Consider the following 25,986-nt stretch of genomic DNA (forward strand, 5'->3'; position numbering starts at 1 on the left):
CTGCCACCACAATCGCATATATAATGCAGAGTCCAAAACATTAGTGCCAAAAAAAAAAGAAGAGAGAAGAAAAAAAAAACAGAAATGAGATGATCGGATTTTTCCCCCAATTTGTCCGGTAAACATTATCATTCCCAGACATGCTGGCTGGAACCAAAATTTCATAGCAGAAACTCTGGTATAATTATGTGTTTATATTATGTACAAAAATAATAACATTTATATTATGCTTAGTATGTATATAGCAATAATAAAATTTGACTCTAAATTATGTATATTCTTGCCAATATATCCCATGAAGTTTATTTTGAAAATAATTAATTTTAAAATACTGAGATCAGTATCAACTGTGAAACTGCAAATCAAGGAAAAGCTACACAATGTCAAAGAAAATGAATTATAGAAATGTTTTAATAAAGCCATGTGCACTTGTTTCACCAACCATGATGTAGATGCCAAATTGATCATCCTATTTGAAACCCTAGGTTAAACGGTCATCTTGAGGTCAAATAGCAATTACTAACAATAGAGACAAGGAGAAGGGTAAAAACATTTGGAAAGCTAAATCAGTCCCTGAGAACCTTTACAAACAGTAAAAACAAGAGACTGAAAAGGGAACATAATTTCTCATTAATTACTTGGACAGGAAATATGGATAATGGTTCAAAAATAAGCCTAATGTAGAGCAAAATACAAGCAACAACATATAGTAGGCCTGACAAATGTTCAAATCCTGAAAACAAATCTATACCATCAATTCATAAATTCAAGATACCATTTCAACATGACACAAACATTTCATTAAAATAATAAAATCCATCCACAGTCAATAAACATTGAGCATATCCAATTTCAAATAGGAAATTAACTCACATGAATGAGCGCACTGATTAAGACATCACGTGCCTTCTTGGCCCTCTATCATTTAATTCTCCAAAGCATACACAGTATACAAATAAACACTTTCTGCATTAATATTACATGACTAGCGGCAAGTTATTTGTACTATTCAACAAATCAGATACCATAAACAATCCACAAATGTACAGTGTGATCAAATAATTGATCAGCATATTACAATTGAATGGCTCAATGAATTTCTTTGAGATCTTTACGACAGCCATTTATACTGAAGTGAATTTTAATGAATATATGCAGAAACGCAACATTTAAAAAAGTCATAAATAGACCGGAAAACTAAATGGCAAAAGTTACCTTTACTCAGCAGTAAAGAAAACTAAAACATACTTTGATCCATGTTTAAAAATATATATATTTTTTGTTTAAGACAAAGAAAGACTTCAGCTCAATAAATCAAGAATGTTTTAAATACAAAGGGCTTGACCTAATTCAGTGAAAGAGAACAAGTATTCCCTGAGATCAATCTTAGCTGTCAATCATCTCTGAAAGCTCCAACAAGAGGTCATCCTCGCCTTTGCCTGGGTCCAGCTCAATCTCATCCTCTAGTCTGTCATCAGTAAATTCATCCAGCAAGTCCTCAAAGTCGTCCATTGTGGAGGCATTTCCTGCAGGAGCAGTGCCACGTGCAGAAGCCACACTTACCCTACGTGGCCGTGCTTGTGTGGGAGTACTGATGATGGGGCTACAAAAAAAAAGAAAATTATTACATTTTAAAACTGTAGTACCAAATATATTTAGGCTAAAAAAGAACAAAAATCAATATTGAGCAAGAACAACAACAACAAAACAAAAAAAACAATCAGCAATGGTAAGCTTAAAATAATAATTTATAATTTCAGTGGCACAATAGGTAGCTAGCTAACATTAGCGCACTTGTTCGCTTGATTTTTTAATTTTGTGCCATTTGGAGACATTTTTCGTATCATTTGTTGGTGGTTTGCGCCATTTGGACATTTTAGGACCTTTTGTACCTTTTTTTTTTTTTTTTTAAAGCAATGCTTGCAATTTCTAGAAATTGTCTGCTATTCTTTGATGCTTCGTGCCATTTTTAGAGCCACTATGCCATTGGGAGAGGTTTATACCTCTGTTTGGATAACCTCAGAGAGTTTTAGTGGTAGAGAGCAGGAATGGGATTGATATCACAATTTTCTTTGAAGAAATACTACATCATAATGTGTGAAAAACGCCAGCCACTTTAAAGAACTTTGCTCTAAATATTGCCCCTAGGTAAATACAGAAATACTTATGTTTATGTATACTTATGTAAAATCAGAAAACCGCTCATTTCTAAAGGCTTGAGTGTCTACGTTCATATGAGCCATTTAACCACTACTGTGGAGTGTGAAATTTACCAGTGTGGCCACTGGTAAAAAGGGTTAATGGTCATTTAGTTTTTCTATAAAACAGCTCGAGGCCTTAAAACACACATGCAGAAAATGTAAAACAGTTCCAGCCCTAAGTGCAGCATTTATTACTGCCATTCTATCTACATTTCCAACCATTTATTCATAAAAACCAGAGAGGCTTATACCTTTGTGGAACAGAAAGGGGCTCAGGTGAACACTGCTCAGCAAGAGAGGACACCTGTTGCACCCTGGCTTCAACTTCTAAACTGCAGGATGGTACAGACAACTAACAGACACAGAAATATTAATGAACTCGATGATCATCAGTTAATTTAATTAGGTATTAATTCTGCACATTACTGTGGTACTGTCCAATGCTTCACCTGAGTCCGCTTGCACGGTGGTTCAACATCAGGAGCAGGGACAGCGTTAAGAGGTTTCACCGCAGCAACAGCAGAGCAATTAATGTCTGCAGCTGTCCTTTTTTTACCAGGATTCAGCTGAGCAGCTGGCTTCATCACGGATGGCTTTACATTCAGTTTGGGCCTCACTGAAATGCAGACACAAATCATACAGTTAACATAACTGGAAAGCTGCTTGAAGTTGATCAATAAACACCATTCAATTTTGATAACACCTGGTAAAAAATATATATATACTCTGCTAGATTGTACCTTTTAATTCAGCTGCTTTGCTTGGGGGCATCTTGGTGACTACTTGCGTCTTCTTCCAATGTGGCTCCTGTGATTGTTGGCCTAAAGAATCTGCCATCTCTGACACTTGCATAGGAAGTGCAATTGAAGTGGATGACTTGGACTTCTTAGCACTTGTGGTAAGAGAATTCTCCTTGTTCTGCATTTCTGGAGACTTCCTCTGGGGTACTATAGAAGGGACAGGAGAGGAGGCCTGATGACTAATGACTTCTTGTATGGACGAATTTGCTTGGATGGTTATTCCTGGCCTGATGAACACAGGAGGCTTCTTTTTGCAAAGCACTGGGATTGGTTTCTGGGCAGCTTGCTCTGGCTCAACAGCAGATGCAGCCTGCTCCTGTTGCTTGCGAAGTCTTTTCTCTCGCATGATCTCTTCAAAGCTCTTTACTGTTACATCCTGAATGGAGGCGTCACTCTTTCCATTGGTTACAGTGGACTATATTTACAAAAAACAGAGGAGAAATCTTAGAATTTGATTTAATGCAGAGCAATTATATGTCTGAAGATGATGACTTGACAAAGACAATTAGACTTGCCTCTTCACTGCAATCCCCCTTCTCAGAATCTTGCACTTTTTGAGATCTGATGTTGATAGCTGCTGTAAATAAAATTAAATAAATGTCAATTGAATTATAAATTCTTAAACCATTCAATAAATGACAAATTAAGGGGGAAACATTTATCTTACATCCAGTCTTGCCAATGCAAAGAATTTGTCTTTTTGGCACTGCATCACTTGAACTAGGTGCAGCATTATTTGTGGTTTCCTGAGGCTTTGCTTGCATTCTGGCAGCTTTTTCTTTACGAATCTCTTCAAGTGTCTTTACTCTGATCTCTGCTGCTTGGGCGGTCAGTTTGATCACTCCAGTATTTTTAGGGCCCTCGGTTTTCTCAGTGCTAGTACTACCTTGCTGAAGCACCACCTTTGTCTCCTGGAGTTTCTTTTTCTCATGCAGGATCTCTGAGAAAGTCTTTACACTTGGCCCACTGACAGGCTTCTTTACTTTTTTGGTGGACGTTAACGCATTTGTGGGTACCTCGTTGACAACTCGAACTCCTTTGCACTGTATCTGAGATTTAGCAGCCTTTTCCTGACGAATCTCCTCAAGAGTTTTGATCCGGATCTCACCAGAAGGTACTGGCTCACTGTTTATTGACTTGGGTGCAGTGATGTCAGGAGTTATTCCAAGTCTTTCATGCACTGGCCTCGGAGCTAAAACAGTGGATATGAAGAGGTTCTTAAGTGCTAAATACAGATGTACTGGTAATATGAAACATGGGGACACTTACATGTAACTTTCAGGGGAGGCATATCGATTTTATCCTTAGTGGAGTCAACAAATCCACCAAGGCGCTCAGCAAGGGATCCTTTCAGCCGTAGACCACCTTCTACAAGCATGTCTAAACAAAACAAATGATGCTTATAAGCTACTTTTATAAACTTTTATTTTACATGTGTATGACGTACAAGAGGTGGTGAAGTACATCCAATGTCAACATACCTTCATCAAATCTTTTTCCAAGCCTGTCAGTAATTTTCTTTTTTCCAGAATCCTCCAAAGCAGGACACTCTGAAAAGGAGGACATTGATAGAAACAAATTGCATAAACTGTAGTTTTAAAGTACTAGGCTTGTGTGTTTTTAGCAATTTTGTCATCTCCATATGATATTACATTGCCATAATAGCCACTGATGTCTATGATTATATTACCAGACCAGCCAATATACATATTTGCATATTTTGTTCTGCCATTAACATCAAAGCATACTAGTATGAGACATCACTCAGAAATACACCTAAATATGCACCACAGGGAATACACAACACCAGCAAGCAGTTCCCAACTGCACAGCTAATTATATTGTGCTTTCCCCTACTTTCCTTATACCTGACAGTAGGGCTGTGCTGGTGGCCATGACAACCGCAACACCGTGGTGGTAGTTTGCCACCACAGTGGTGGAGTGCCACATCACACACCATGTGAATGTTTCTGCTTGAGTGGGCACTATGACAAGTACAAAGTTTTGTATACAAGGGCAACAATACTAACAGTTTCTATATTAATTTGTATTTATAGTCTACCATATAGCAGGAGATTTTATATTAACACACAAATTACATAAAACATAACCAAATGCCTTATATGTTGTTGTCTGTTGTCAATTTAGAGCAGGTTTGTTTGAGCACGCCAAAATACAGTCAGGAGAAATTCTGCTATTTCACTCCAGGTTCTGCAGCTGCGATGGATCTTGCTGGGAACCAAATGTTACAGCGGCAATCTGCAAACATTTTGGATTCATGCCTAATGAGAGAGAAACATGCATGTGTTTCACTCCATCTCTTTATCATCCTCTTCTTCTTTGGAGGTCAATCACAATACCATATCCCACAACGCCCTCAGGCTGTTTCTCATTGCAACACCCCAACACAGCAAGTCTGTATGAGTTGTTTCGCTGACAAAAGTGCTAAAATAAAGCCTCATTTAATTTTTTTATATTTAGGTTTTATTTAACTTAAGCCTATAAAGTTATATATTATATTACTTGGTGATATAAATTTCAGCAACTGATAATTCACTGTTAAAGGCTTTTGACATTTTTTAGTGGCATGCGAGAAAGGACAGGGCCTCCAGACGGTGGCAGTTAATACTGGAAAGTTCAAAACACCTATACCAATCATTGCAGATTAATATGTTGATTGGTTCATCTCCCATTTTATTGGATTGCAATGGACTGTTTTGGTATATTTTTGAGAGATAACTTACACTAGCATACTCTCATTAAATTGCAGGTATCCTACACAAAATACATAAAGGCTGGCAGGTCTATTCATACAATATGATTAAAAATAATTGTCAATGGATATTGTGGCAATGCAAAAATCACAGAGATGATAAAGTCATTATATTGAACAAGTCTGGAGCATACCTAAATAAACAACATCACAAATAAAATAAAAAAAAGAGTAATCAAAAGTTCAGGACAAAGTTCTGGAAAGGCATCACTCGGGGTTTGGTTATAAAATACCATTAATACCTATAAGCACCATTAAATCTATTATGAAAAATGGACAGAATACAGCTCTGCCTATAGGACGACTACCATCAAAAAACAGTGAATAGGTAAGAAGGGCAATCAATGAAGCAACCAAGAAGCCAAGAATAACTCTGCACCAGTTGGAGAGATCCACATCATCTACCTTGGCACAAATCTGTATGCTTGGCCAAAAACCAACACAGCGTACCAACAATGTTCCCTCAATATTTTTCTTGCTGAGCGAAACCTATTTCTATTGGTCAAACCCTTCTGAACAGAAACATGAGCCGTACAGATTGTACCAATAGACTAACATTTTAAATGCATTTAGGTGTGTCTATTTTATTTGTTTTCTCAACAAAAGCATCATCAGAAGTGAACACACATAGTTAGAGGGAACAGTTAGCATAGAGGGAACAGTGCTCCTCTCCCTGAGAACACTATCTGCACAGTAAAGCATGTAATGGTAAAATCATGATATGGGAATGCATTTCTTCAGCAGGGGTTGGGAAACGGGTCAGGTATCAGGACAAGACCGATGGAGCTAAATACAGGGTAATCCAAGAAGAAAACATATTGCCAAAGCTAAACTGGAGTTGTCTAATACCAAGAACCCAAATGTGTCTGAACAGCTCATTGTGTTATACCTCGGTCTGATTGAGACTCTATGGCAAGACTTGAAGTTGCTGTTTGTCAGAAGTGTCCATCCAGTCTGACAGAGCTTGACCACTTTTTCCAAGAAGAATGTGCAAAAATATCAAGATCGAAATATGCAAGGCTGCTGGACATATCCCAGAAGAGTTGCAGATGTAAATGCAACCAATTGCGGGTCTACCAAGTACTGACTGAGGGGGACAAATACTAAAACAGCCAACAAATGTCTGCTTTTCTGTTTAACCAACCTTTGTGTCACAACAAAACATATTTTGCACATTCAAATATTAAGACACATCAAGGAATGCCAATAGTAAAATTTCCAATTAAGTATATTTGGAAAGGCTGTATCACTACAACAAAAAATAAATTTTAGGGGGTAATTACTGTCCATTAGCATACCACTGGTAGTGACAACTGCTGCCCGTGTAACCGACGGAACGGTTTCCTTCTCTGTGTCAGCTCCGTTGCTACGCTGTTTTGTTGAGGTGAAATCATCTTGGCCTTGGAAAAAGCGACGAAGATAAAATACACAAAAAGCCATAATGTATGAGCACTATTATGATATGTGAAATAGAAATAATGTTAACACAAGTGACTAATATTTTACCTGGTTTTGTCTGACTGGCCTTCAGGGCTTTCCCCAACCTGATCTCCTCCAGTGTTTTGATACCAAAATTCAGTGGCTCATCTGTAAAAGGAAAACACTTTAATACATTTTTAAAAGGACTCAGTGTAGTATAGAAAACAATCATTAGAAGGAAGATTACCTCTACTACCGCTCAGCAGTTTCTTTGGAGAAACACCAGAAGCTTCCTCTCCCTCTTCAGAAAACTGATCTACTAACAGCAATACAGGACATTTAGGATTCTAAAACAAAACATGCCTAGCACTGGAGCAAATAAGAATCATGTTACCATCTTCATCATCCTCATCGTCCACAGGATTAATGACTACTGGTGGGTGTGTGGGACTGGGGACGCTCTCTTGAGTCTCCACCTTGATGACTCCTCTGAGTTGTGGGTTGGTGGTGTTGGAAATGTTGGCAGAAGCAGAAGAAAGATGGTCATCCTTTGGAGTTTCTTCCTCTTTCTCCTCCCTCACCACAGGCCCTGTGAGGTAATAATTGAAAGCAAATCTTGTGTATGATCGCAAAGAAATTACTTGTTTTCTGACTGCATTATTTACAGTCAAAAAGCCAAAGAAAAGATTATGGCTTAAATGATGTCCAATTGGTTTTATACCTTTGTCTGGGGCAACAAAATGGCCATCAATGAAACGTGGCTTCTCGTGGTGAAAAGCACAATGAAACTTTTGGCATCCACCTGCCTGATTTTCCCAGTAACAAGGAATTTCTTTGCGGTTTTTCTGTGAAATACAGCATAGTGTATAGTTTGCCAGAAAATACAATACTGCTACATTTGTATCAAAATATTCTGATCACTTCACTTTACATATTTACAGAAATTACAGCCTTACTCCAACATGCAGCTGTAGATACACAAGAATAATGGTATGTGCCGAATAACCTAATGATTTGGCTAAAATTCAGGTGTTATTAATTGCATGTCTTGAACTGCAATAGCAGAATAAACCCCTGGAATAATTGGATACCTGCTGAAGTCAGAAAATTATTCATGTAAACCCAGTACAGTTTCAGAATACACCTTACCTTTATTTCCATGTGACGGAATTTACATACATTGCGAAAGCACCGGTTCTCCTGCCAAAGACTGCAGACGGTCTCATTTCCCATGGCAGCCTCACAATGTCGAAAAGGGCAAGTATCACCCTTCAAAGGAAATAAGAACATTGACGGGAATTAGGAAATATTGGGTAAAGATTCAAAACAAAAAACCCCTTCCATATCACACACAAGGTAGAAGCATTTGCAAAGAAGCAACTCTTTATGATGTTCTATCTTGTATCTCAAACAATCTATACTACCTTAGTGCATGTTGAATAATAGTAGAAATAGCAATCATCTCCCTTATTGCTCATGTTGGTCATGGCCAGGGAATGCGCTTGCTGGTCAGGAACTCTTCAAGTGCTGCTACAAGGCCCTCTGGAATTTCCCTAGTCAAAATGCAACAAGAACATTCAAATTTCCATTGACTCTATGCCTTACTAACATTTATAAAAATCTAGGAAAACTTGTGACTAGTCACATACAAGTTTATACAAGTGTTTTTTTAAATGCAAACGATTTAGTTTTCCCCCCTACTAACTAGGTGGGTTCAAGTCACCTGCTATGGATAATATGTCTCCACCAGGTGAACTTCTTCTGGGTTGTCTCCAAGCTGTTATGGTCCTGAAGGAACACTTGACCGATGAGTTAAGAGTGAACAGGGTGAGAGAGGCTTTCGTCACTGAGAAACTTGTTCGTCTTAGATTGCTTTGTAACAAGTAAAATGGTGGTGAAAAGTCCTTTTCTATTCCTCAATAAAAACAATTGTTTGGTGAGGGAACAAAAATCTTCGGACTAAATGTCAGAGGTGAGAGCCGGGAAGAGCAGGAATGAAAATCTTGAAGATGTATGTCTGTGTATGTATGTGTGTGTGAGAGAGAGAGAGAAAGAGAGAGAGAGAGAGAGCGGGAAGGGGGGTCTTCTATTTCTTCACACCCATTGTGGTAATTTGAAGATAGGCGAGGACATTAAAATTGGGTAAAAGTTTAATTTTCAAAAGAGAAAAAAAATATCCAATGTGAAAGGGGAGGGGGAAAAAATGATGAGTGTGGAGATAAAAAGTGCCAATCTTCAGAGAAGATATTTCTCCATTAGATGGCCTCTATCCGAATCCAGTTATCACCAGGGCTGTAGAAGAAATTCCTGTATAACCTTTAAAAAGAAAACAAAACACTCCCCACATACTTCATAAAGTGGGTAAATGAGTGAGGAATTAATGAAATATTATTTGAGTATATTTTCAAGTGCCATGATCACAAAGAAATTACACATTTTGTCAAGTTGAGTTTTAGCTTTTCAGAATCTGAAATAGACATTGTTCAACATTTACTGAAGCAAGCACTGATTCAACCATGTCTAGCTTTCATTTAGAACACCATTATGGTGCTGGGCACACAGTCAGTTTAATAAGACGAAATAGGAATCAAGTTTTAAAATTAGAATTTTTTTCAAATATCATTTCCCAACTTGATTTCTTCTCTTCTTGTTCTATTGTAAAAGACTTGGTCTTTAAAGTCATGTGCATGACATTTTCTTTAAACCCTCTGTAATCTGTATGAAGCATTATCATAACATGACATGGAGATAAAATGAAACTTGTAAGACCTGGTCGATTATACATGATTGACTTCTACATGAAAAAGTAGCGACGATGTGCATCGAGTTTCTCAGTATAACCGCTGTAGCTAAACATGTTTCAGACACCACGTATAGTTTGACATAGAAATCAATAATTCAGTCTAAAAAAACACAGGCAATACAAGTAAAGGAACAAGCCTTACATAAAATGTTAAGTAGCTAAATGGCTAACAAAGCGAAACGTTCCACTACAAGGCCGAGGTTGCTTCGCTGAAAACAAAGCCTTTTGAGACAACCTACTTGCTGTGAATAGCCTCATATTTTCTACCACTTCGAACTACTGATATAATTGATCATACGATCCCAAAGTAAGGCATGACTTGATTTCACGCAACATTATGATTTCACCGATACTCAGATTACGTTAGCTAGTTAAATGAGCTAAGTCAACAAACATTTGGTCGACTTAGACAATTACAGCGATGTTAACGCCAGCTACCTGGCAAATTTACGAGACCATTTACTTAAATACATAATTGACACAAATAAAACGTAGAAATTACCAGTTTATATGGATATGACTTGTTAAAACCTGTTTTCGTACAAGATCATTAGCCGACGACGGTCCAGGACTGGTTTAAACGTACAAAATGGCGACCACACGGAAGAAACCTAACAGGCTCAGCAGTAACCGCCCACCTTTACTGCGTTCGAGGCTAGGTTGCAACTTGTAATTCCTCGCCTACCCCCAGCAAAACTACACAAAACTCCACCTCAGTCTGGGGTAGTTTTTTTAAAAAAATTATTATTCTTTTATTTAATCACAACAACTGAAACAAAATAAAAATAAACAAACAAACAAGACATCACGAAAACAATACAAATAAAATAACCAAGAGCCAGAGAGGAAGACATCTTTTTATACATGGTTAAACATTGAAAGCAATCTTTGAGTTTTCAAAGATTTTTTTATGTCCATCAAAGATACAACAGTAATTATAGTCTACCAGAGACTTGGGGGTAGGTTGCTCCATAAACATATAAACATGTCTAGGTTAGGGTATGTCTCAATCGGCTCGCTCGTTCAGTAGGTAGTGAATCAGTATATCATGTACACGAGTTCGGGCACTGGTAAGGTCTCTGGCTCACGTCACATTGGGACACTGTTAACTGAATTTCCCGCGACATGACTACACTCTCGCGTTATAAAGCGTCACCAAAAATGTCAAACTTATTTGTTTAAATTTGTTAGCTTAACCACACGTCTGTCTGTCATAATATGTCAAGCAGAATCATAGGCAAACTAGTGGATTAAATAAATAAATAAATAAATAAATAAATAAATAAATAATTAAACACTTAAAAGTCGTCAGACTGAAACAAACCGTATATTACGGAAGCCCTAAGCGGCCATGCATTATTTAAAAATAAATAAATAATAAATTCTGTTATTTTCTCGTGATCTCGACATAACAAAAGGTTGTTTGCTCACGACGTAATTTTATCCCGAGAAAATCTCGCGCTTTGTGAAAGGGACTGGTGTTTTACATGCACGTTGGCATAAATGTAATAAATTGTCTGCTGTAGAGATGGACTTTATCCCCGCATTAAGAGAGAGGGGTGTCTCCTTCACAAGTGTCGGGCACTAACGTGGAAGTCGTCAATCCTGCAGGGATGAGGTATTTTTGTAGGCCACCCCAGAAGTTAGCATCACCCTGGTTCCCTCCACAAAAAAGATAGGATTTTTTTTCCATTGGCTTTTGTATTATTGCAGAAAATAAACTCCGTGAAAGACAAAAGTTTATGATTCTTACATGTTTTCGTTCATTAAGACAATCTTCACAAATGAACACAACGTTTATCAATTTTGAAGCTTAAATACAATCGCCAGAAGTAAAACGCTAATGTCAGACTACAAACGAACTACACCACGGTCACATGACTAAAACGTCACCAAGCTTCCGACAGTTCTTTCAATCTTTATTTTAAAAAAAACACAATACAATTGGAAAATACTATAAATTGATACATCTACAAGTTGGAAAATTTGAGTTTTAAGAGCGTGAATATAAAGACAACGAGTCTGTAGTAGAGGAGTTTTCCTGTTCGGCGTGATGACGCTTAATGTCCCCGACAAACTCTGTAGTCCCATTTAGCCACTGGTTAGCAACTGTCTTCTTCAAGACACGTAAAAGCTTTTTAAAAATCTTGAGTGAGGTATTACTGATGTATTTTATGTCGTTGTGTAGAACCTGAACATATCTTGAGATTGTGTTAACCGCAGACCCTATTTCAGGCATTTAACAAAAAAAAAAACATTCAAAACTCCACTGACTTGGGGACGATGGATGTCGAGATCACGGGAAAACAACAAAGAAAAAATGATAACGCATGGCCGCTTAGGGCTTCCGTAGTTCCACAGAACGTCAAATAAAGTTAAAAATTGCTAACGTAAGTAATCACTTACGAGAGCTACAACGGTAACAAGCTAACATTTGTTGCCGGAAGTTGGCTAAAAGTCTTCTTCTTCTTCTTCTTCTACTTCTTCTTCTTCTTCTTCTTCTTCTTCTTCTTCTTCTTCTTCTTCTTTTGTTTTTCTGGCGGGTTGCGAAGCAACTTAAGATGTGCATACCGCTACCCACTGTGATGGAGTGTGAAGAGAATTAAATCTATAATACATATTCCCTATATCCTATATTTTAATCCACTGGTCCAAATAAATCTCATGATTGTTTCCATTTGTTTTCTCGCATTTGGACCATCATTTTGTATATTACTTACTGTGAATTCTTGACATCCTAAGGTTTGCAATTCCTCCTTTCAATTTCATATGCAGGACACAACATCAAAATATGCTCTACCGTCTCCTCTATCATTACACAGACTGGTATTATGTTTCCCTATGATGTGTAATGTGTGGCCAAGCTTTGAATGCCCTGATCTTAGTTGTGTGAAAATTACTCGTTACTCTTTACTTATGTGAATGATTTTCTTTTTATTTGTGTTCCTTTGTATCTTATAATAATGTCGTTCTGTTTGACAGTAGTCCCAGTATGTCTGCCATTTCCTACTGCATGCTTCTAATATCAAATGTTTTCCTTCTGAGCTGGTGAGTGAAATATTTATACTTGGTTCATCCATCTTTAATGATTCTTTAGCCATTATTGGTACCCACCAAATTAGTTATTATTCCTATCTGTTTTTTTTTTTTTTTTTTTTTTTTTTTTTTTATTTAAATTTTTTTAAAAATCCTGTAAATGCTATAATAACTGGTTCTTCAAACTGTCAACTTTTTTTCTGTGTAAATAAAGTTGAGTATGAAAACGTGGATAATTATGAGTTTGTTTGTTTTTTTTTATAACGGAGCAACAGCAGTGGAAATGATACTGAGGTTAAAAAGAACTAAGGTTTCACTGCATATTTTTAGTCATGAAAATTAGGACATATGATAGAATTGATTTAAATTCAGTAAGACTTTGAGCTTATTTAAGTGAAAGAAGCATTTCATAACAACAGTATTTTTCAAACAGCTATCATAGACCTCTGAAGTTATAGCAGAATTAATGTAAAAGGGTATTTGGGCACAAAATTCCCTGGGATCACGGACAGGTCTCTGAAGTTATAGCAGAATGAATGTAAAACCACTGTGATCACGGACAGACAACTATCTGCAGCAAATGGCATTTCTTCCCAAACTGCACATGATCATTGACCTATGCAGACTCTCAAAATAGGCCATGCCTACCTGACGATACAATATCTTTTATGCTGTCCTGAAATCTTTGGAAAAAATTTCCTTCAGAAAACATGACATCATTTCCAGTAAGGGAACATCCGCTTGTTACGCTGTGACATAATAAACTTCTGATAATACTGTTTCCAGGTCCAAGCTTCTACTGCGTTGGATGACGCTCTTGTATTTTCAGCATGCCACAGTGCTGTGTTCCTTGTTGTTTGAATAGAGCTGAGTCCAAAAATCTATAAAGTTTAGGATCATAATTTTTCAGTAGTACTACAGTACACTGTGAGTGTGTTTTATCTATTTTATTTATGTTGGCCGTATTGATCTGGGCAAGACTGCCTTATAAACAAATTCAAGTAAACGGTGGAGCTTTCACAAAAAGTGTGAGAGTGAAAGTGTGTTTTCACAATTACTTATGACAATGAATAATTTTCCAAGTCTAACTATCAAGATTCTAAATAACTGGAGACAGAACTATTTTTTGAACTCCATGTAGATCACAAACCATTGAAATCATTTGAGAAATGTATACGTTATGGTGCTTTTTATCCAGACAAAGCGCAGCTCCCCCCTTTACTTGTATTTGTTTATAGGGCAGTCTTTCCCGGATCAACATGGCAGATGCATTGATGTATCACAGCAGTGGGCCAAAGCAGCCAGTGCGGCGTCTATGGATGCTAACTTCCAGGTTCCGGTACAAAATGACGTCATCCCTGCACCACTCTACTGCTAACCGGTGTTTTAGAAACGCGCGACTCAAATATTCAATGCACATTCATTATAATTATTAATTAACAAATTAATGTGATGAAAATGTATATATATATATATATATATATATATATATATATATATATATATATATATATATATATATATATATAGACATATGTAAATAATAAATAAAATATATACAAATAATTTAGTATCCTTGTGTCCCAAACTCGATGTGGGGGGGTCACAATATAATTTTTTATCAAGGTTTTAAATTGATCAAGAATTCAGTAATTGCACATTCAATGAAAATTGTTTATACATTCCTAATTTACATTACTAGTCTTCTTGAATATATTTAACTATTCTACAATTTTCTATTTTGACTAGTAGATGGCGACAAGTGTTCTGTTTACCCATCCATCCATTTTCCATACCGCTTATCCTACACAGGGTTGCGGGGACCCTAGACCCTACCCCAGGGTGCCACAGGGCACAATCACATCCACATTCACACACCCACTGACACACTACAGACCATTTGGAAATGCCAATCAGCCTACAACACACATCTTTGGAATGGGGGAGGAAACGAGAGTACAGGAGGAAACCCAGGAAGCACGGGAAGAACACACAAACTCTGCGTACACAGGGCAGAGGCAGGATTCAAACCCCCAACCCTAGAGGTGCTCTGGGGTTAAACGTGTTAACCACAAAGCCACTGTTCCCCCTGTTCTGATTTTAATTTTAATTTAACAATATGGCTCCATCCCTTATTATTGGAAGCTTATAAAATAGTAATTGATAGCACTCCAGTGCATCCTATTATAGTTACGGACACCCGGATATAGGACATATTGTCATGGTTTTAATTTTCTTTTACTTTAGCTTAGTTCATAACTGTACCCATAAAAATTTTTGGTCCCATTAAGCCTTTAAGTTACTGTCTCCTCCAATGTCCTCTGTGTGAATAAGACATTTTTGTGGACTTTGATGGGACAATACTATTAATTGATAATATCACGTATTTAATAATGTCCTCAAATATCATTCTATATATTTTTTCAATGTATTTACCTTCCCAAAACATGCAGACTGAGTAATTTGTCACAGAGCTGGCCATTGCTGCCAGCTGTAGTCAGGAATGCACAGCTGATGCAGTTTTGTGATACACTAAAATGTTTTGTGGAAAGGCAATAATGCTAATAAATAGAGGCAGAAAAATAACAGCTAATCTGCATGTATGTTTGTAGCGTGGGAAGAAAGAATCTTGACTAGTGATTCAGTACACTTAAAACTAAGAAGAACAAGTATCTGTTATACGTTATTAGTTTCTTTGACACAAAACTAACTTACAACTGATTTGGCTCAAGAAAAAACATATTTGACTATTTCACATTTGTGAAGAAAGCAGTGTGCTTGCAGAGAAATTGTTACAGCCCACATCTTCCTGTCAAACAGACCTTGCAAAAGTGGGGGGAAAGGCACATAAACATCTACTTGCTCATTAACATGGTTATGCTATCAGTCTCAGTAAATCACAGCTTCTTTTTTTTTTTTTTTGTTACATCTCAGCTTAAGGATAGATGTAGATATTGTAAGAATCTTATATATAATTCTAGCTCTATTACACTAAAATTTCAACACTATCTATCAACAGTTATTTATCCGGAAGTGGTATCTCAGTGATTAAGACGTTCAAATCCCAGCACTGCCAAACTGCCACTGCTGGGTCCTTGAGCAAGGCCCTTAACTCTCAAATGCACAGTTGTATAAATGAGGTCAATGTAAGTCGCTCTGAATAAAGGCGTCTGCCAAATGCTGTAAATAAATAAAAATAAATCTATGACCTAGTGAGCTTTGTGATATTCTGAGCATTTAAAGGGTTGCATTTTCCTGAAAAGATTAAAACTGCAGCATTTTTTTAAATTAAAAAAACAAATACAAATATAATGAATTAAATTGTCTTTGCTTCAAAACATTTGTTTTATTGCTCAAAAAATAGACAAATTAATGTGGTATAAACATTATAATTTTCAAAACTAAAAGCATATTTAAGAGTTTAATATCAATGATTGTTAATGAACATTTACAGCAGGATTTAAAATGTTTAAAAAGACACATTGGGCACGGGTCCGTAAACAACAGTGTTCTTTCTGTTTGTGTGTGTGTGTGTGTGTGTGTGTGTGTGTGTGTGTGTGTGTGTGTGTGTGTGTGTGTGTGCTCTGAAGAAAAATTAAGACTAATCACAATTTGTTCTGTTCATCAAGGGTTCTACCAATACTGTTTCAGGAATTTTACCTTATATTAATTCCTAAATATAAAGTGGCATTGTTCTTGTACAGCATTAATTTAGGTTTTACTGTCGAAAGCTATTGAGTTTAAGGCTTAGCCCACACACAGCACTTGCATGTGTCATCAAAAACTGTTTTATCTGCACACCTCTCTAAAAACGTTTTACCTCCAGCACAACTATAGAACTTAGCTGGGTCATCAGGGTGAGCATAAAGGCCATCAGGCTTTCCAGCACAGAATCCACTTCCAGGTTCATGTGTGGTAGTTGTGGTAGTTGTGGTGGGCTTTGGTGTGGTTGTATCACCAGGTTTGGGAGTAGTGGTAGGAGGTGGTGTAGGCATATCTAGAATGCAAAATCAGGTGACTAAGATTTGGGTTTGAGGTTATCAGTTACGTAATAGGTAATAGGTATCAGTGGCTACCTACCAATATCCAGGAGCTTGCGTAGGTGACCCATAAGAGGATGCTTCCCCTGCCCACAGAACTCGCCCGCAAAGTCATCCAGATCCAGAGCCCAAACAAAAGCCCCCCCAAACTTGTTGCTTTGCAGATATTGTACCTATGAGGAAAGGAGTGGTAAGAGTAAGAATGTATGATGTGTATAATTGCCTTTATGCCAAAAGCCTTCCTTTATTACTCTGTAAAATTTTAAGTACCTTGATCTCAAAGCTATCCTTGGTGTCAAAGCCAACCCATTCACCACCCTTCACAGCATAAGGTACTCTCTGATCCTCAATCCACTCAAGTTTTGTTCCTTGAAGGAATCCACAGATCTGGGGAAAGTGGTATGTGGTATCAACTAACAGCTTGGTAAAAATGCAACTGAGAACTATTTTATGTTGAACTTTTTGACAATACCTCATAATAGGACCAGAAGCCGGCCTCTCGGGTATAGGGTCCAGCAGAGGCTGGTCCACTGGCTGGAGCTCCCACTCCAGTAGCTGTAGAAGTGAGGCGGAAGGTACGACCATATGTGGCAAATCCCATCCTCAATTTCTCCACAGGGGTACCGTTGTCCCTCCAGTATTTCATTGCATAATCCTTAACAAGAAACAAACATCAGTGTTGTTCAGTTTTGTAATACACAATGAATGCTAGAGGTTTAAACTGTTAAGTTTAGACATTACATTGAGGAAAACAACTTAAAACAAGACATATTTTTGATCCAGAGAATTCTTACAGTGTTGAAGTAAACAAGATCTCCGAAGTCTTGAGATCCCCTATAAAGGGGGCTGTTGTGCCCTGTGAAGCTCTCCCAAGTACCATGGAAGTCATAGGTCATCACATTGATGAAGTCAAGATAGCTAGAGATTCAGTCAAATATTGATTATGAAATTCACAGAGATAGATAGATAGATAGATAGATAGATAGATAGATAGATAGATAGATAGAGAACATAATTCTTTCCTAACTGATATTATTACTTTTTTTATTCTTGCCTACCAGTTGGATACATTTTGCCAATGTATTTCAGTTAGAACTTTAAATCTTACTTTGCAATCTTTGCTATTTCATATCCAGCATCAATTGTCCCTTTGCCAGCAGATACTGCAGCAGTAAGCATGAGTTTAGGCCGTCCAGTAGCTTTAGCTTCTGCCTCATAAGCTTCCACCAGTTCCTGATGAAAATTCCAACCGAAGAAGTGGTTAGACCAGACCAGAAAAAATGAACAAACTCTTTTTAAATCAACTAGTTACATCAGGTAGTTACAGCTTATACAATGTTGGATTACATGGTCAAGTCTACCTTGCACAATAAAGTAAATCTCTGTTTGTCCTCAGGAGGACTACCTCTGGAACCTGGGTATTCCCAATCCAAATCTAGACCATCAAATCCATGTGTCCTTAGGAATGAGATGGATGACTGGATGAACTTTTGACGGTTGGCAGATGAGGAGACCGTAATGGAAAACCTGAGGAAGATTTATTTGTCATGAGTTGCATTGTCTGTTCAAGTTCATCTAATAAATGTTAGACTGTGATATAGTATCAGAGAACTATTATGTATAAATAAAGTGGAAAAAAAAACTTACTGAGTTGAGCCAAAATTCCATCCACCAACAGCCAAAAGAGTTTTAAGGTAGGGGTTACTATAGAGATACAGGAAACATCATAAATACACTCTATCTGGTTTCATGTTGGTATTGTGAATAGTTAGATAATTACCATTACTATTATCATTACATTACATACATGATACATTTTGTCATACGTACGCTTTCTTTAAAGCATTGAAGGATTGGTAGAGGGTTTCATCATTCCATTCATATGTGACAAGTTCATTGGCATGGTTAATCATAGAAAAGGCATAAATCAGATGTGTACACAGGAAGGGGTCTACATTAGCAGGCATGTACTTCCCAGATCCAGGTCGGTATTGAGACCAGTTGGTGAAATAACACGCCAGTTGCCTGGAAGTTGCTGTAAAATGAAGACACCAATATACATAAAACAATGAAGTAACCGCAAAAGAAGTTACAGATAGTGATTTTATTGGGTATTATAAATTTGCATGACTTACCAAAGTGACACAGCACCAGGCACAATCCTACAAAAGCAGAAGTTTTATATCAGTGTAATATATTATACAATCAAATATCAAATTGAAAGCAGTTTTTAAATACCTGCAATAAGTGTGAGCCTGGCCATTTTGATAGCACCTGTTGTGTTTTGTAATTCTTTTGTCAAGGAGAGAGGTTATTTTTAGTCATTTGTTTTGCTATTTAGGAATAGACAAATATAAATTTTTGCCAGACTACTATAAACCCAAAGCACTGAAATCTTACCTGGGGTACTTTCTGCATGAAAGACAAATGTACCTATAGCTCACAGAGCTTAAATAGTCTGGCTGGTGGCTTCACTAATTAGGTAAGAGATGAAAAGTCTATTAGGTCATCCGATAAAGTGTAAAATGTGGACTGATATGACATAGTGTGATGTTGGAACATGTTGGCACAGTGAAGAACTCTGGCCTTTAAAAAAAATGACTATGCTTTTACAGTTCTAGTTCTAGTCAGATTTTTAAAAATGAATCAGAATAACAACTGTGCTTATTTTTGCTCAGTTATTGCTAATAGATAGAACTTTGTGCAGTTCTGTGAGATGTGTGGCATGGTAACATAATTTTGTTTAAAAATAATAGATAGATAGTAGAAAAACAGAATAAATGTTTAGGAGATTTTTGTTTTCTTTTTGTGCAAGTTATTGTTATGGACAACTGAATGTAAAAGCTGCATGTAGAAAAAAAATTGTCAGTGTGCATATGTGTATTCAATGAAATTAACATAAATATCTAAATTTATCTATAGCCAAATTTCCATATTGTTTACCTTAAATTATACAACTTAAATTACCTGGGCTGGTGCTTTTTACATTGTAAATTGACAGTTCACACATGTATTTTATCTGCTAAGCAATAAAAAAGTTCTTGTGTCCTCAGAAACTTTATCTTATCAGGGCACAGTGGTTTTATGAGGCAGCCTTTTGTATCTTAAAAAAACCCCCCACTTTTTTCCACTAATAAATATCTACCATTGGTTATCTTGGGAGGTAGTGACAGCCTCTGAACTAGAGTTTTGTTTTTTAAGATCTAATGGATACAAAGGTCCCTTGCATTTACTGGACACCCCTCTGTATAGAGTTAGTTAGAGAATATGTGACCAGTACCATTTGGCTATACAGCAGAAGCATAGGCCAGAATATATGGGCAAATAGTACTATTGCTGTTATTTTATATATACTTTACATATACTTTTTCATACATCACAATAGAGAATACATATGTTATCTTATAATCTTTGTCAATTAATCCATCCATCCATCCATCTTTTGTACTGCTTATCCTTGATGGTCATGGAGAACCTGGATCCTATCTCAGGGAGCATCGGGCACAAGGCGGGGTACACACTGCCAATCCATTGCAGGGCACAATCACATACACATTCACACACCCATTCATACACCACAGACACTTTGGACATGCCAATCAGCCTACCATGCATGTCTTTGGACTGGGGAGGAAACCAGAGTACCCAGAGGAAATTCCTGCAGAGGGAACATGAAAACTCCGCACACACAGGGAAGCGTCAGGAATCGCCCAATGCTGGCGGCATGAGGCAAACGTGCTAACGACTAAGCCACTGTGCGCCCCTTTTCCACATAATATTTAATTTAAATGAAATATAAACTTAATTGTCATTTACTAAATTGTAATTTTGTAATTTAAATTTAAATATAAACTGCTTTTTAACATTTCATGCACAATAGCTTTTTTGCAGTCAGGTGATTTTGATGACATGCAAAATTCGGGGGGTGGCAGGAAGTGAAAAGCAGAATAGACAAGATGGAGGAAAGTCCGTACTGTACTGGTTTAGACACAATTACAAGAGAAAGGTACAAACAGAAAATCACAAGATATGTTGGATGTGATCCTTATATTATGAAGAGGAGTGATTTCTCTACTGAATTGAAATACTTGCGACACAAAACATAAGCATTTTGAGTTTGTGATAGTGCTTCCTATTTAGAAAATCACTTCCTGCTCTCCATTTGCATTTCGTACCACAGCAACGCAGTGACATGATGTCATGTCGAAACAAGCTATTCTGTGTATGAGAATACTTTTCTTTAATACGAGGAAGCAGAAGTCTATGTGTCTATCTTATCATTATATCAGTAGCAGAGATATTAGAACTATAGATAAAGGTGGTCTCCATTTGAATAGTAATGTCCTCCAAAGTTAGGTCAAAACTCCATACTGACGCCCTGCCTACAGTAGGTTTACAAACATGAGCTATTGAAATGAAAGAGCAGGATCATACAAAGTGGTTATTTAAAATATAATCAAAATTAAATAACTTTTCTCTTGTCTCTTACTGCAGTGAGGCTTCCATAGTCTTTTTTATGTTAGCAGCAAAACGTTCTTGGTTGTCCAAGCCCACCATTCTGAGTTGGTGCAGTAGGACTGTAGCTATTAGATGCAGCAACAAGAGAAATATTTTTCACATGGTACCAGCTCAATACCATGTGCACATAAACTCTTACTCTTAAAGAACACTTTTACACTCTTGCCCATGACTGTTCAAACTGAATATATTTATTTTTGCATCTGGGTTTCTGATGCACAATTGTGGTTTGAATTATGATATGTGTAACCTTTTGACTAATTGGCTGGGGGTATGTTTCTATATCCAGTAATGAATTATGTGGATTGTTGATTCATTCATGTATTAATTCATTAATTTTTAGTTTCTGATTTCTCCAGGTCATGATCATGGTGGATCTGAGGCATTTGACACTGGCTGTAGATTGACTACCCTACATCGGGAGATTTTTTGGAGGTGGGAGGAACCCAGAGAACCAAGTTCAAGTTCAAGTTCAAGTGGTTTTATTGTCATTTCAACCATACACAGCTGGTACAGTACACAGTGAAACGAAACATCTTTCCTCTAGATGACAGAACTAAATGAGATCTGCAAACATTCTACATAAAATGCACGTGGAGACGTGTGCTAAAAACACAGTACAGTACAGTAACTACTAAAACAGGACAATAGGCACAGTAAGTGACAGTGTAGCACCAAACAGTATACACTTTTAGTGTGGAAGTGTCTGATATAACAGGTAGTGCAGAAGATAGGTTACAAGGAGTAACAATATAATTTAAAAATGGTATAAATGTAAACATAACATGCTAAGACTGAGTATTCAGCAAATTAGATTATACCAAATATAGGCATAGCAGTTATTGTGGTAGGAGCCATGTAAAGTGTATAGTAGTGACAAATTAAATACTATATTTTTATAATACAGTAGCAGCAAAAATGTAAGAGAGTCAATGTAGGAATGTGCAAAATATTGCAATTGGAGTAGGATGTTGTTCAGTTCAGTGTGTGTGTGTGTGTGTGTGTGTGTGTGTGTGTGTGTGTGTGCACGTGTGTGTCAGTCCAGTCTCTGAGTATTAAGGAGTCTGATGGCTTGGGGAAGAAGCTGTTACACAGTCTGGCCGTGAGGGCCTGAATGCTTCGGTACCTTTTTCCAGATGGCAGGAGGCTGAAGAGTGTGTGTGAGTGGAGTGTGGGGTCATCCACAATGCTAGTGGCTTTACAGATGCAGCATGTGGTGTAAATGTCTGTGATGGAGGGGAGAGACCCTGATGTTCTTCTCAGCTGTCTTCACTATCTGCTGCAGGATCTTGAGATCCAATGAGGTGCAAATTCCGAACCAGACAGTGATGCATCTGCTCAAGATGCTCTCAATAGTTCCTCTGTAGAATGTTGTGAGGATGGGGGGTGGGAGATGGGCTTTCTTCAGCCTTCATAGAAAGTAGAAACGCTGCTGGACTTTCTTGGTTATGGAGCTGGAGTTGAGGGACCAGGAGTACACCAAGGAATTTAATGCTCTGACGATCTCCACGGAGGAGCCATTGATGTTCAGTGGAGAGTGGTCACTCCGTGCTCTCCTGAAGTCAACAACCATCTCTTTTGTTTTGTCCACATTCAGAGACAGGTTGTTGGCTCTGCACAAGTCCGTTAGTCGCTGCACCTCCTCTGTGTATGCTGACTCGTTCTTGCTGATGAGACCCACCACGGTCATCGGCGAACTTGATGATGTGATTGGAGCCGTGCATTGCTGCACAGTCGTGAGTCAGCAGAGTGAACAGCAGTGGATTCTGCTGATTGCAGGAGGAGGGGTGGTCTTCCTCGCAGCCACGTCATTCTGTGCCTCAAACCGAGCATAGAAGTTCAGCGCATCTGGAAGGGAGGCATCACTGTCAGAGGTGGGTGATGTTGTCCTGTAGTTGCTGATTGCCTGAATGCCCTGCCACATGCACCACGTGTCGCTGCTATCTGTGAAGTGACTGTGGATTTTCTGGGGTGTGTGCGCTTTGCCTCTCTGATGGCCTGGGACAGTTTGGTCCTCACTGTTCTTAAGGCCACCTTGTCACCTGCCCTGAAGGCGGAGTCGTGGGTCCTCAGTAGTGCTCGGACCTCCGCAGTCATCTACGGCTTCTGGCTGGAGCGTGTGGTGATGGTCTTGGAGACGGTGACGTCATCAGTGCACTTGCTGATGTAGCTGATCACTGACGCTGTCTATTCCTCCAAGTTGGTGGAGTTGCTGTCAGTTGCAGCCTCCCTGAACATGTCCCAGTCAGTGTGCTCAAAACAGTCCTGAAGAGCAGAGATGGCTCCTGCAGCCATTTCACCTGCTTCAAACCCGGTTTGGAGCATCTGACGAGTGATCTGTATGCAGGAATTAGCATAACAGAGATGTGGTCTGTGTAGCCAAAACAAAGATGCAGCGGTCTTTAAATTCATGCTATTTTGCCTGCTTGAGTTGGATGTAATCTAGTTTATTGTCCAGGGAGCAGACATTGGAGAGCGGATGGACTGGAAAGCCGGACGGCTAGGGTTTGCTTTTAGCCTAGCATGGACCCCCGCCCTATTCCCACGCTTCCGCTTCCTCGCACACCACTTTCGACGTCCCCTCCCATAGCCACCTGCATCAGGCGACACCAAGGACTGGAGGCCTGGTCTCCGCAGCAAGCCGAGATCACATAGCTTCTCCAGCAGATCATCATGCGGGTTGAATGTTGCATGTTTTCTGTATTTTATCAGTGTCTGGCAATGGTAAACATGAACACCGGTTTCTCTGTTGTCCATGTGCTGTAAAAAAAAAAAAAAAAGGGCTACAAGTCAAAAATAGCACCACTTTCGATCTGGAGAGGCCGTTGCATGCTACTGCCAAGCTGCCATCTTGGAATTTGGAACCTGGAAGAAACCTAAGCAGACACAGGGAGAACATGTGAAATTCCACACAGGCAGTAATCTTAATAGCTCAAGATTGACCCGGGTGGTAATGGTGTGGTAATGTGGTAATGCTGCTCGCTGTGCCACTGCAACTCTCACCATGTGTCTTTGAATATGCATAGATTATTTTCTGATTTATCTTTCTGTCTGTACTCATTAACTACATTAACACTTAACATGAACTTTCAATTTCTATATGCTTTTAGATATTTGCTATATCAAAGGAAACCTTATCACACCACATGGTCTGTCAGCCATTCATGACATAGTGTTGATCAGATATGCTAATCTGTGAATCCATTTGTAATATGTGCCAGTATCTTTATATATTGGACAGAACTATCCTTAGAGGGGTTAAGGTACAGTTAAGTAGATTCCACATTTGAGCTACATTTAAGAGGAGCATATATGAACCAGTTTGTTACTCCATTTTATTACAGATATTGTTTCTGCTGTTAGTTATTTTCAGTTATTTTATCAATTTGTATTGAACTGCTTGCTCTACAAATGAAATTGTGATTTGAGATATAAATAATGGTTCCCTTGACTTAAATAATTACATTAAATTCAGTCGAATTTATGGGCAGCAGGTAGCATTGCCACTTTAAGCTTGGTATTAAGCTTGCTACCTGGCTTGGTATTGAGCTCTATTTATTCTCTGTGTGACAGAGCTGAACAATCTTTAATTTTCCACCTACTGCATGGAGCCAAAAGATATTTTTGTGACATTTGAGCTCGAAATGGAAATCGTATGTTGTTAACTGACCAGTACTGAAAAGCTTTGTCTGAACGAGGCAGTGTGGTTTCATCAAGGTATGTTTCCAACTGTATGGCATCAGCTACTGGAACACTGCTCAGTGATACAGATGCATGCTCATCTGCAATTTCATCAAACATGCTATCCAGACTGCTACTGGGATGGTCCTTGCAAGGCATTCCAGTAGGCAGTTCCTCCTGCTCCTTGAGTTTGGCTGCCTCTCCAGCAGACATTTTCTGTAGCTCCAGAATCACAATTTCTTTGGGCTCCTTGGCTCTGTCAGTTGCACAATAGGCTTTATGTTAAATTATTTTAGTTCATAACAATGACGTAAAAGTAAAAGTTAAAAGGAAAATTAGTGAACTGACATCCATATTTAAATCTGTAATTCATCAGTAATAAAGTGTTATAATAATGTTAATAAACGACCACAAAAGTGCATATTTCTACGTTTTAATATGTTATTGTTAGAACAGAGAATCTAAGCAGGATTCAAGTGCAGGTGATCGTGTAGTTTATTAAATAAGCAGACAAATCCAAATCGTAAATCAAACTCGTGGTCAAAGTTATCCAAAATGTGAGCAAAGGCAAAGATCAAAACCAGGGAACACAGAGCAAAATAAATGGCTTGGTAATAACTGACCACAAAGTAAGCTGAGCAATTACTTCGTGGTGAGGCTGTAACAGAAGGAGGCTTATAAAGGTGCACAGTGATGAGTAAGTGATTGTAAACAG

General features: G+C 38.0%; 2 protein-coding genes across 7 annotated transcripts; both read right to left on the reverse strand.

The window, feature by feature from the left end:
* Positions 1–393: 393 nt before the first annotated feature.
* zc3h11a (zinc finger CCCH-type containing 11A) lies at positions 394–10,694 on the reverse strand. 6 transcript variants are annotated; one of them, XM_017450174.3, is made up of 17 exons: positions 10,499–10,689; positions 8,917–8,981; positions 8,618–8,746; positions 8,343–8,462; positions 7,915–8,038; positions 7,588–7,782; positions 7,441–7,512; positions 7,281–7,361; positions 7,073–7,174; positions 4,483–4,551; positions 4,271–4,381; positions 3,669–4,193; positions 3,517–3,578; positions 2,942–3,416; positions 2,651–2,817; positions 2,453–2,553; positions 394–1,603 (listed from the first exon to the last, which is right to left on the reverse strand). In XM_017450174.3, exons 3-17 carry the CDS (start codon positions 8,678–8,680, stop codon positions 1,387–1,389), a joined length of 2,484 nt encoding a protein of 827 aa, XP_017305663.1. In that variant the 5' UTR covers positions 8,681–8,746; positions 8,917–8,981; positions 10,499–10,689; the 3' UTR covers positions 394–1,386. The 6 variants fall into 6 exon arrangements, with proteins under 6 accessions (XP_017305663.1, XP_017305662.1, XP_017305661.1 ...); XM_017450173.3 differs by having other exon boundaries at positions 8,917–9,485; XM_017450172.3 differs by having other exon boundaries at positions 8,917–9,541.
* Positions 10,695–16,355: 5,661 nt separating this feature from the next.
* Positions 16,356–19,522, reverse strand: LOC108280999 (acidic mammalian chitinase). The gene is made up of 12 exons (XM_017496522.3): positions 19,473–19,522; positions 19,311–19,364; positions 19,208–19,234; positions 18,903–19,107; positions 18,720–18,776; positions 18,434–18,599; positions 18,181–18,305; positions 17,867–17,990; positions 17,545–17,727; positions 17,343–17,459; positions 17,113–17,245; positions 16,356–17,029 (listed from the first exon to the last, which is right to left on the reverse strand). Exons 2-12 carry the CDS (start codon positions 19,333–19,335, stop codon positions 16,773–16,775), a joined length of 1,419 nt encoding a protein of 472 aa, XP_017352011.1. The 5' UTR covers positions 19,336–19,364; positions 19,473–19,522; the 3' UTR covers positions 16,356–16,772.
* Between the last annotated feature and the right edge of the window lie 6,464 nt (positions 19,523–25,986).

The sequence above is a fragment of the Ictalurus punctatus genome, chromosome 21 (genome assembly GCF_001660625.3).
Source record: "Ictalurus punctatus breed USDA103 chromosome 21, Coco_2.0, whole genome shotgun sequence".
Classification (NCBI taxonomy): domain Eukaryota; kingdom Metazoa; phylum Chordata; class Actinopteri; order Siluriformes; family Ictaluridae; genus Ictalurus; species Ictalurus punctatus.

What these genes read in the sequence shown, in the direction of transcription:
- LOC108280999 (XM_017496522.3), bottom strand. Translation starts at nt 19,335, where the DNA reads ATGGCCAGGCTCACACTTATTGCAG. An exon ending in CCTGGTGCTGTGTCACTTTG is followed by an intron (nt 19,108 to 19,207) that starts GTAAGTCATGCA and finishes TTCATTTTACAG; the next exon opens with CAACTTCCAGGCAACTGGCG. An exon ending in TGGAATTTTGGCTCAACTCA is followed by an intron (nt 18,600 to 18,719) that starts GTAAGTTTTTTT and finishes AATCTTCCTCAG; the next exon opens with GTTTTCCATTACGGTCTCCT.
- zc3h11a (XM_017450174.3), bottom strand. Translation starts at nt 8,680, where the DNA reads ATGACCAACATGAGCAATAAGGGAGATGATTGCTATTTCTACTATTAT. An exon ending in TTTTGTTGCCCCAGACAAAG is followed by an intron (nt 7,783 to 7,914) that starts GTATAAAACCAA and finishes ATTACCTCACAG; the next exon opens with GGCCTGTGGTGAGGGAGGAG. An exon ending in GGCCAGTCAGACAAAACCAG is followed by an intron (nt 7,175 to 7,280) that starts GTAAAATATTAG and finishes GCTTTTTCCAAG; the next exon opens with GCCAAGATGATTTCACCTCA.